At 37.1% G+C, this 11,455-nt stretch overlaps 2 protein-coding genes across 2 annotated transcripts; one reads left to right on the top strand and one right to left on the bottom strand.

The window, feature by feature from the left end:
- Positions 1–10: 10 nt before the first annotated feature.
- Positions 11–4,213, top strand: LOC110063069 (protein PET100 homolog, mitochondrial-like). The gene is made up of 4 exons (XM_020770017.2): positions 11–88; positions 1,365–1,451; positions 2,241–2,273; positions 3,904–4,213. Exons 1-4 carry the CDS (start codon positions 56–58, stop codon positions 3,994–3,996), a joined length of 246 nt encoding a protein of 81 aa, XP_020625676.1. The 5' UTR covers positions 11–55; the 3' UTR covers positions 3,997–4,213.
- On the bottom strand, positions 4,049–10,567 carry LOC110063068 (phospholipid phosphatase 1-like). Its single transcript, XM_020770016.2, has 6 exons — positions 10,201–10,567; positions 8,715–8,836; positions 7,672–7,875; positions 7,191–7,248; positions 6,245–6,421; positions 4,049–5,189 (listed from the first exon to the last, which is right to left on the bottom strand). Exons 1-6 carry the CDS (start codon positions 10,405–10,407, stop codon positions 5,046–5,048), a joined length of 912 nt encoding a protein of 303 aa, XP_020625675.2. The 5' UTR covers positions 10,408–10,567; the 3' UTR covers positions 4,049–5,045.
- Between the last annotated feature and the right edge of the window lie 888 nt (positions 10,568–11,455).

Genomic DNA, 11,455 nt, shown 5'->3' with positions numbered 1-11,455 from the left:
GGATGACCCTCACTTGATTTATGCGTAAAACGATTCTCGCGCAGCCTTGTCCAAGATGGCGATCGGATCGAAGATAGAGTTAGGCCGGGTAATGTTTTTACAAATACTCCTTTCGTTTTGGTAGCTTTATGGATAATTTTAGCTACTAGTAGGTCAATCAACGTCCAAAATTGGTGTTGAAAGGGAAAGTACAAGTTGATGCGTATGTTCTTTGAAGGAGTGGAGCTATATTTATTATTTCAGTCAATAGTTTGGTTAATATTTTCATTTTTGGCACAAAAAATTATTGAAATTTTAAATTTTGAAACTTTCTCCCCAACTGACTAAAGTTTGTTAATAGGCCCTTTGCACAATCCGGTCACATGGTACGGAATTAATCTTGCTGGGACGCAAGTTACCCAGTGGGACTCTCAAAACAAAGGAACTCATACCAGTCCAACCCGACTTTCCTTTGTTTTGAAAGTCCCACCGTGTAACTTGCGTCCCAGCATAATTAATTCCATACCATGTGACCGGATCCTGCAAAGGGCCTATTGTTTCCAACAGAGCTGGATAATATTCATGAAAAAATCATGATAAGGTCTATTATGACCAGTTACTGTTTGGGTAGCTAGATGTTTCGCACCCAAGTAAATATCTTAAATATCTTGAATCAATCTGTATCTTGATCAATATATAACAAAAGAATATCAAACTATCTGAATAATAAAAATTCAATGTCAATAAGTGACTCTGTTATCCAACTGTATCGAATCCCGTCCAAATAACAGTGTAAATATGCAGCGATATTGTACAGTTATTTGTACAGTAGAAAACCTGTTTGCCGCACAGGTCAGCACACGCACGCAACACTGTCACACTCTCCCTCTTTCACGGATAAATTTATCGTCTACAGCAGTTGGATAATAAATCTCTTATTAGATGTTTTGGTGTGTAGTATCACTTTATATTTTTACTTGGTGTTTGTATTTTGACTCGCGCTACAGGATCGTCAAAATGTGGCACAATTCGTAAAAATATACAGCGATACTACGCACCAAAACATCTAATAAGATATATATACTTTGTTAAAACAATGTGTGATTTTGTTTGACTGTTATATATTTCTCAGACTTCATGGAAGTCAACTTGAAAAGATGGGGCAAACTTGAAAAAAGGTGGAGGCAAACTCAAATAGAAAGTTTATGATTAATTCAGGGGAGTGAACTTGGAGGGTGTGAACTTGATTGGGTGGGAAACAGGCAGCATTCATTGTTTATATGATCTCTCAGATCATATTAAGTTATTTAGAATTAGTAAACAAATAAATTATTAGTAATAAATAGCTAAATAAATAACACTCTAACATTCATTTTATTTTCCAGATTGTTTTGTATGTGTTCTTTCCTGTGGCAGTATTCCTTTACTTTAATTTTCCTGGGTCATATGAAGAGTACATGACACAGAAAAAGGTTTGCATAGTTACTTATTATTTTGCCTTGCTTTCTTTGGTGAGGTAATCTATAGGTATAAGCATTCAAAAGTTCATTTTACCTGGGGTTCATAAGTGCTTAATAATTTACGTTTTGTGGACTAAAGTGACTAGGTATCCTTGAGAATATTTTTAAGTTTAAGCATACTTTAGTTCAAAATGTGTTCACTGATTCAAGCAAACCTTATTCCCTAAAGTAAAAGTTACCATGAAGAAATGTCAAAACATTGAATTAAGTTATACAGAGTACTCTGCAAGCAGTCTCTCTTTTGCTCAAAAATCCATGAGGGAAGAGCAGAGGCAAACAGCAAAGCCCATGCTTCTTGTGATTTGTGGCTTCGACACGCAGCCGTTCTCATTTGTTCAGTGTTTTTCATTCTTCTCCGTGGATTTTCAAGCAATAGAGAGACTTCCTTGTGAGACTGCTTGCTTTATACACCATATTCCAAAATGGCAGCCAGTTTATTATTCTTTTGTTTACATGGTAATCAGCCTTCTTTGCCTCGTCAACATGTACAAAATACAAAAGAATTCTGAAGTGAAAATGAGCCAAAGAGGACTGGCGTAGTCCTGTTGTCTCACTTTAACCATGCCATTTTTTGCCTTGCGTTGCCCTCAGTGACCTCTCAGCAGTTCTTTGAAATTGAAATGAGGTTGAACAGGCAAAATAAGGATACCAAAGTAAAATGACTCCCCTCTAACTACCCCTGAATCTCTAAGGATGGCCTTGTTGAAGTCTTTACTCATTGATATCTGTTTTGTCTTACAGAAAGAGATTTACCCACCGGATGAAGAGTGCTATGTGAGACTTTTTTCAGATTTTATATGGCTATTAGAAATGGAAGGAAAGTGAAACTGAGATTTAAAAATTATTTTAGTTATATTCTCCTTTCATTCCTAATAGTGCTGATCAGCCTTTAGCTTCTACTCATAAGCATTTTTAGCCTGGAGTGCATGCCTGTGTTAGGGTCGCCGATTGAGCATAGCGTCATGTTATGTTTGCGACACTTACTGTTTGTGTCACTTTAATTTTGCAATTATTTTTTAAATCATGAAACTCGCGAAATTAATGTGTTGCAAAAATTTCATGTAATAAGGTAGCTGTGTGGTTATCATTGGCAAGCAGATTGATAGAATTATCCACTGCTTTCCCAACAACTGTACCTGCACCATAGGCTAGTGAATTTTAAGACCAGATCAGTTTAAGAGTTTAAAATTGCCATAGAAAGGACAGGTAAACAGTACTCGGGTGCTGATGTTTGGGTTCAAATGTATTCAAGTTTAATATGCAAGTCAAGTTAGCTGCTATGTTAAGATCATTTCTAGTGCTGTATCTGTCAGCATGCACGTGTGGTAAGCTCTATTATCCCTGGGGGTACACTGTAAATCATTGGGTAGGGGTGTGCTGATGGAACACTGAAACCGTTACCCTATACTATACTTTGATCAGCTTGATTTTGCAACACTCTTCTTGACTAGACACCAAAAACCCCTACCCTATCCCATACTAGCTATTTTTCATGCAGGAACTTTATAACTATCACAGTCCAACATACGCTAACTAAACCAATACTGGTACTTTACAACATCACTTCTGAGTTCCAGTTTCTGTTATAGAACCCCTGGTAAAGAACCCAAACATTGGCCACTCTACTGGCAAATAATACCCTATTTTATTATATGGAGAAGAGTGTTTTACTGGGAACTAAACCACTCGTAGATTCCATACGCCACTTCATGCGGGACCTGAGTGGCGTATTTTCCGTATGTCACCTTTGTGAGTGTCGTATCATTCAATGACGGCACGATTCCGCCTTTCGCTTTTGTTGAATTGGTTTCTCCATATAATAAAAAGAACATTACACGTTGGCTCGAAGATATGAATTTTATGTTCTCGTGGCAAGAACAATATCTCACGAGTGAGCGAAGCGAACGAGTGAGATATTGTTCTTGCCACGAGAACATAAAATTCATATCTTCTCGCCACCGTGTAATATCCTCTATATATGGACCAAAACTGTCTGGTTTCTATACCCTATCCCAGACTAAACTGCCTAAAAACCATACCCTTCACAGCAGCACATACCCATGTAGCTTATATGTGGGAGTACCCCCCCCCCCCACCCAAGACTATTATTAATTCATCGTGGATTTATTCCTTTGTTCAGTCAATCCCCATCAGTGAGAAGCCAATAGTGAAATCAATATGCAATCAATGCCTAATTCCTGCAATAATAATAATAGATGATGATAAAAAAAATGTTGTATACCATTAATAACTTCTTATTAGTTCTTGAAACTCACTGGGAGTTGTTGCTAATTGATTATTAGTGGTAACTTAGAAATACTCACTAGTTCCATCCCAATCCATAGTGGGAAAAAACTCACAACTATTATTTTCATAACAGCAAGCTTCCTATTTCATTGCACAGAAACCACCAACGTCAGTTGAGGGTTTACTTAAAGCCAGGGAAAAAATATTAGAAGAAAGAAGAAAAGAAAGGGCTCAAAACAAGACAGAGTAATAACAATGTAATGATTTTACTATAAAATGTACAAAACAAGCAAGGAAAAAAATCTTTCAATTCTGAAACAAATGTTTCATCTTTACTTGATAGGACATTTATCTTCTCACATGACAGATTTAATGTGCTATAAATAAGAGTGGAATGTACAAAATGCATGTTTTCTAGCTTACTAAACTTGTGTAAAAAAAGTATTAAAATAATAACACTCCCATAATTTACGGTGTGTATTGGTTACACTTTTCCCTGGTCTTTTTATGCATACACTATTTTGGTTACACACTTTTCGTAACATTATGTGGTACTTTTTATAAGAATATTTTGCTTATAATCAACAATGTTATCTCAAATCCTAGTAATAATAACTGGGAATAGTTATATAATAACTAGTAAAACAAGGATTTAAGACTTGATGCAAATAATTATCATTTGTTTTAGAACTGTAAATTTCCACTTTGTAATATAATAGTATTTGATTATGAGAGAAAAAGTAGTGTTATGTCAAGTACTATAAAAGCTGCCACTCTTTTTTTCTGTAGTCTGGGTTTTATTTCAGTGGAATGCCATTTGGACTGAAGGAATTTCACACCATTTAATAATAACTGAATTGTTATTATCATTATCATTATTAAGAAGGCATCTCTAGTAATGACCTTATGCTATTAGCATTTAAGAAGTTTTGGACATGGATGACACTTAAGTAACAAAGCCAGCTCATTGGGTCAAAGATGCACAGAATGATAGCCTTCTGTATCGCCAACATTTTGCACAATATTCTCCCGAGCAACCATTAGTTTGATAATTATCTGCTTTGGGATAAAAAGCGTTGTGAAAATGGCCCGATAAAAATATTAATCACAGCTGCGAAGGCAGTTGCTATCTCGGGAAATTTTTCTCAGGAAATTTTTCTCAGGAATTCCTGCAATAATCAGAAATTCTGTCAAACATTTCAACTTTTTGCAAGAAACTGTTTTCTTTTTTGTCAGAAACTGTTTTTGTGAAATGTCAGGAATAACAGTAAGCTAAGAGAGGATCTTGTAGTAGCTTTGTCAGCATGGAGTAGCTGGTATGAGTCGGTCTGGTGAATGCAAGAACAGTTCACAGTTGTCTGAAGAGCTCTTTAATGTCTCCCGATGCATGTTACCAGTTGATGTTTGTTGACTTTCCTGAAACAGCTTCAGAACTTTAACGGCCTATTTGAAGAAAACATAGCAAAAACAACTGCTTAAGATTAAATTAGACAGAAAATTATATTAGGATAATAAAATTGCTGTCTGACGTGTTAGTTGCTAAGCAGGAGCCATTACTAGCTAGGTAAAAGAACAGGAGAAAGAGAAATTCCTTTGACTAGCGAAAGTTTTTCTTAAGTTTTATGTCTAGGGATCTCACAGAATTCAACTTCTGCTGTTTCTAACAAGATTTTGAGTGTGTTTAATCGGTCTATGAAGTCAAAATAATAGTACTTTTTAAAAAAAAAAAATCATTATCATTATTATATTTCACAGTTTTTTACAATTCTCCAAGGTATTAAACACTAATCTTACTAGTCTACATTTCCCAACTCCACATACGCACTTTTGCTGGGAGTATAAAAGAGTATATGGGGCAGGGGTCAAATTAAAGTTTTTATGGTAACACAAACACATTAGAAAGTCAGGAAACTTTGGCCTGCCAGCATAATCTCTAGACAGCAAAAGTCACCTTTGTGGTGAGCTTGGTAGCTAGTTGTGACCCATAGGGACTCCCAATAAAAAGGACGGGATGCTTGTCATACCTTTTAGGGGTTAAAAGAGGGGGTTTGTACCTCCTAGGGTGTTCAGCCTCGAAAGGTCCATGCCAGGAGCTTTCACAGTACCTTTTATGGTATTGTGCAGTACCAGAAAATATCTATACTCCCCCCACAGAAGGGATTAGAATTTCCTGGGGGGGGTTGGGAGGGGGTTCTCTAAGACCAAAAAATTTAAAGAAATGTAGTAAGTTTAATTGGAATTTCCAGAGGGGTGAGGGGTCTTGGAAAAAATCCCTTCCGTGGGGGAGGTATGGTTATTTTATGGAACTACACATTGAGCCAAAAGGAGTCAATGTCAGTTATTAAGTTGTTTTAGAATTGGTGCCCTTTAGGGGTGAAAAAAATTCAAGCCACACCCACGAAAGGGATCTTGGTACCTATTAGGGGTTCTTATCAAAGTTTCCACAAGCACTCCCGTCTTTTTTATTTGGGAGTCCCCCTTAGGGGGATGTGACTTACCACGTAGATGGCCATGAATCCCCCAAGTATGAATCCTGCCAAAACATCATACCAATGATGCATGTGATCTGTTATTCTGGACAGCCCAACGATCATTGACAATATCATACATCCAGATTGAATGAAAGGCTTTAGAAAGGAACCTCTATCTCTGGCTGGGAGGGTTTCAAAGAAAAGCTTCAAATAAAAAGCATAAGACAAAGCTTAGTTTCAAATTGAAATGGACGTGTGCCAGGCATAGGCACATAGGTACAGGCACTTTTGGACTTTGGGGAAAGGGGGAGGGGAGGGGTGAATTGGTGATCCTCTTGCCTAAATGCATGAGTGTTGAAATTGGGATGCAAACGCATTCAAATTGCATGAAAAACAAACAATGTACAATTCTCACATCTAATGAAACTGCTACATTTCCAAAAAAAGATATGTCGATAGCTTGCATACTTGATGTCCTCTATCAACAGTCTCATTCTAGTAAAATCTAAAACTTTACAAAAGAGAAAGTTGCCCAGCTTGTGGGCATTTTGCCTGAAAAATGACAATTTCCATAGCTTGTGGGGGGCCTTATGTAATTGTGATTTTGATGTGTAGAGTAAAACCTCAACTTTGCAAGTCACATGTCTGTTAATGAGGCATCTCCTTTATGGGGATGCAAACTTTTGCCTGGGCACAGTGCATGCTCAAATGAATCTTACTTTGTATAGATCTATGGAATTTCCTCTATTTAAGGGACAACTCTATTTAAGGAGACAGTTCTCATTGTCTCAATGATCCTGTAATGGAAGTTCCATTGTGATAGCAAAGTAATTACAATTAACTTAGACCATGATCTAATGGGATCAAATGCTTTAGGTTGAGTTAGTTGAGATTTTTTTGTGTGATATATTGGAAAAAGCCATTTTTGGTTGGTTAAAATATAAAGTGAAATAAATAAGTGTACGCTACATACCACTAAGAAAAGCATGCCATACATAGAACAAGATGCATGTCCTGAGGGAAATGAACTCCTGAGAAAAGAAAATGGTGTTAGTTGGTTCATAACCTAGACATACGACAGAAAGCCAAACAAAGCTTGACATGCCATAACATAACATGGGGCTTTCCATCTTCATAAACTCTTTGAAGTGGGACAATGAATCATCTTGTACAATCTAATACAATATTATGTTCCCAGAGAATTCCATTGCCATCACCAAATTACTATCCCTGAAACAAATTATGGGCATAATAATATTAAATAATACTGTTTTTGAGCATAATTTTGAATGGTGCTCAATGTGCTTACAGACTTAAAAACCTAAGAAATGGTTAGATTAAAAATGTATAAAAAAAATCTGAATAATAACATTCACAATCTGCTCACTGCATATACAATAAACACTAAAAATAGCAAAAACCAGTATATGGCATAAGGTATTAAGATTACCTACCTTGATTTTTCAATCGCAGCAAAATCTTTCCCAGTACATTCATAGTTTGTAACATATCCCTCGCTACAGTCAACTAAACTCATGTTTGGTTTGCACACTGCTAGAAAATGGGGCCTCAATTCTCCGAGGTATGTTTTACTGGCCAGAGTAAATAAGAGATTGACCAGTGCTCCAAACATGAACACGGAGGTTATTTTGTACAACCTGAAAAGAAGGGAAAATAGGTCACACAGTGTTGTACATGGGTGCCTTAAACCTGATAACTTAAGGTATTTTTGAACTGTGATTTCTGTACACTGAGTAAGAGATTAACAAGTATTCTTTCTCTATCAAATGACTTCCTGATGGGTGGATATTCCATGGTATTTAATACATGAGGTATACCATCAGGACCTGGAGAACCCAGTCCCCTCCTCCCCACTTCACAGACCAAAAATTACATTTTTGTGCCCCACTCACAAGTTGGAAAGGTGAAGCCATAGTGTCCCATCTTACTGGAGCTTATCCCAGTTTGAAAAGCATTAAGTGGCTTTGATGGGATGGGAGTCCACTGCAGGGTTACCTCACAGCATGTAATGGCCAAGAACACAATGCAATGACCCTGGTTAGAGCTTGAACCTGAACCTCTTAGAGAGATTCTAGCTTGCTAACCATTAGACCAATATCAACTTGGAGGGAAAATTAACTCATATCCAGAACAGCACATCTGTTAAGCCTATATATGAGAAACACACTCTCTCTTTACACCCTTCAGTTTTCAAACAACTCACAGTTTTCTTATAATTCACTCTATCTGCTGTTTTGAGTCGTAAGTGTTACAAATGCGTTCTCTTATATGCAACCTCAATTCCACAGCTTTTTCCTTTGGAGATTGGGTGGTGCCACCAAGGGAAAAGCCCGGTAAAAAAAGGTTGTCTAATATACATGTCATTAAAAATGAAACTGTCGGAATCACAGAAACAGAGAAATTATGTGTTTGCAAAACGGGTTAGCTGCTTCTATCCTAGATCCATTTTTCTTTTAATTTTTACTTTTTGTACTACCTCTGGAACAATGGCTTTTTGGTGTACGGTCCACACATCCCACTTTCATCAGCATGTTTGTAATCTTCTCCTCTGATATTTTTATCACTTTGGTAATATCTTCCTACTTCACAGATGATAATCTGTATAAAAAGCAAATGTGGTGGTCAGAAAACTCAAAAACGATATAGTCGTGGCAAAATGAAATTGTTTTTCTGTTAATAAAAATAAGTGTCACCCTATACTTAATTCAGTAAATTAGTACTTTAATGGAAGGGTGCTTGTTAGTTTTTTTAATACTGTAATTCTAGAAGGGGGCTTAAGAGGGAAACTACCTTTTACAGTACTTTTAAAGAAGTCATGCATCTTATCGTGTGCTGATGTCAGATCTAAAACTCAATTTTTCCCTCATTTTGTCTTAAAACTCAAATATATGCTGATTTCATATGTTTTCATTAGTGTTCTCTCCAGCTAACAAATTTTAGCTGTAGATTATGAGGTATCACTGGTTCCTGCTGATAGTCTCATTTTGCGTGTGAATATTATGATGTCAGTGTTGAAGTAGAACTCAAGTGTTTACTACGTCAATTATACATTGGGTGTTTTATGTCATGATTATGCTTTGCCCTTGTCTGACCTCACCCACCCACACAGAAACACAGGCCAGAAATAGCAACACAATTGCTACGTTTTTGAAACATCTTTTCACTGAAATAATGGCGGATTTTAGAATTTTAAGCTTGAGAAGCATAATCCGTGCAGAAGAATTATGAATTGTATAATGTCGTGTGCTTGTGTAACGACTTTAAATGGACTAATCCCTTTATAGTAAATTTCACGGCACGCAAAGGCGTACGTGGTCTTCATGACGGTGCATAAAATCTGTCTCGAACCCGATTAAAAAAATCTTGACCAAGTTTATCCAGACAGTTCACGTGTCTTTAGCGGTGTCTAGCATAAAATCCCGGGCATAAAATGGGCCATTATAATCGTCACTGAAATTAGCTAACTAAAGTATTTTAAGAATTCTGGCGGACGGGCGCTGTCGCGTTCTTGAATCAACAAAACCATTGTGAATATTTTAAATTCAGTACATTTTATATCTATATATTTGCAGAACTTGGGCACACTTTTTTAAGCTTCAAACAAAGTCATTATTTTAAACCTGAAGTATGCGAGAAACCGGAAACCGTGATATACAGGAAATGTCAAACTGAGAGAATCATACGAAATCGTGTCTAATATCTAATTGTTGTTTTTTTGTCAGATATTCTCGAAAGTGTAACTAGTTTCGTAAAAAGACCTTACTATTCTGTTTATTTTAATTAGTCAGATACACTTTAATTCCTTTCTAGAGGAATCGCTATACCTTAGCCCTCCTACAGCGAGATTCAACAGATGGATTCAACACCGTTGTTATTGTTGTCCTTGCCGTGATTGAATCATGAAGACATCAATTAAGACTATATTCAAACCCTATTATAATGCATTGAATACAGCTACTTACCGTAACAACTGGCACAACCACTGACACAAGAAGTAACGCCCATGTAGGGAAAGTTTCTTTAGATAAGTACGGGTATTTAATGCTCTCATCGTCGCAGAAAAAGCCGCGTCTGAACGCAGGAATGACGAGTCCCAAAAGCGCGCTGACGAGACCAACAATAAGAAGGCACGCTAAGTCTACCACTTGGGAAAACTTTCCTGAAGACATTTTGTTAGTAGCACTTCTTGTTCCTGGTCCAAAGCTAAACACATGGGACTACGAAATGAACGTTGTGTGGCGCTGATCGCCAACGCAAATACTACTTGTACATATGTTTGATGAGTGATTTTGACAGATCACTGAACAAATAGGTCTGGTTGTGTGAGGTTGCACAGCAGCAGCGGGGCGGGGGGGGGGGGGGGGGGGGGAGCAAGCGACATACTAGTGGATTCACTGTCGGGAGGTCGATATGCATCTCTTTTTTAAACCGAATTCCCTTGTCTATTTGCTTTAATGACTCACTTACATCAATAACAGAAGGGTTTTGCTGTTATGTCCATTAACTGTACTAATTGCGGACACCCATACATGGTGGCGCTTTACAACGAGAAACAGCCTCCCCACCTCCAACCAACAACTAGAGCTACTCCCAGAACATCTGTGCGCGACACAAGTTATGTCTCAGCATGCATCTCAAATATCAGCACTGTTGCATGCAGAGAGAGACCTGATATTCCCAAACCAGTGTTTCAGACACAACATCAAGGTAAACATACTCTGAATAATAAGAAAACAGATCACGGAACCTTTTGATAAATTGCAGCACTGAACACAATCCAAAACGCAACGGAACTCCCTTAATATCAGGTGAACTCCCCGGATATCAGGATGTGTGTGTGATAACCATTTATCTTCATGGCACGGCGAGAAATGCGGCATTTACTACCCATTGCGCACGGTTTCACAGTCGGTCGTAAAACATGATATTACAGTTAACTTTCATTACCTGATATCAATAACATTTTTTTTTCACATGATCTGAACAATATATCCATTGTCATATCAAGCGCTATACTCATAAATTTTAAGTATGTTGAAACGTGATACAAAACCAAGTACCAATATTCGTATCTTACAACCGTTATCTTCATTTTGCAGGATTCTAATTAAACTTATCGTAAAGCTACCATACTTTTATCTCTCGGTTGAACTTTTGATCTCTCATCTTTTTAAAACAATTTAAAATGAGTTTACTTACTTAGGTTTATAGCACTTA

This window comes from Orbicella faveolata, unplaced genomic scaffold (assembly GCF_042242905.1).
Source record: "Orbicella faveolata isolate gen_17 unplaced genomic scaffold, um_ofav_v1 contig_14, whole genome shotgun sequence".
Classification (NCBI taxonomy): Eukaryota; Metazoa; Cnidaria; class Anthozoa; order Scleractinia; family Merulinidae; genus Orbicella; species Orbicella faveolata.
The sequence above is the reverse complement of the archived record's forward strand: the minus strand, read 5'-3'. Positions and strand labels throughout refer to the sequence as shown.

Excerpts from the sequence above, each read along its gene's own strand:
- LOC110063068 (XM_020770016.2), bottom strand. The coding sequence starts at position 10,407 with ATGTCTTCAGGAAAGTTTTCCCAAGTGGTAGACTTAGCGTGCCTTCTT. Across the intron at positions 8,837-10,200 it reads TGGTTGTGCCAGTTGTTACG|ATTATCATCTGTGAAGTAGG; the intron begins GTAAGTAGCTGT and ends CTTTTTATACAG. Across the intron at positions 5,190-6,244 it reads GATTCATGGCCATCTACGTG|GCCGTTAAAGTTCTGAAGCT; the intron begins GTAAGTCACATC and ends TTCTTCAAATAG.
- LOC110063069 (XM_020770017.2), top strand. The coding sequence starts at position 56 with ATGGCGATCGGATCGAAGATAGAGTTAGGCCGG. Across the intron at positions 89-1,364 it reads CGAAGATAGAGTTAGGCCGG|ATTGTTTTGTATGTGTTCTT; the intron begins GTAATGTTTTTA and ends TTTATTTTCCAG. Across the intron at positions 1,452-2,240 it reads AGTACATGACACAGAAAAAG|AAAGAGATTTACCCACCGGA; the intron begins GTTTGCATAGTT and ends TTTGTCTTACAG.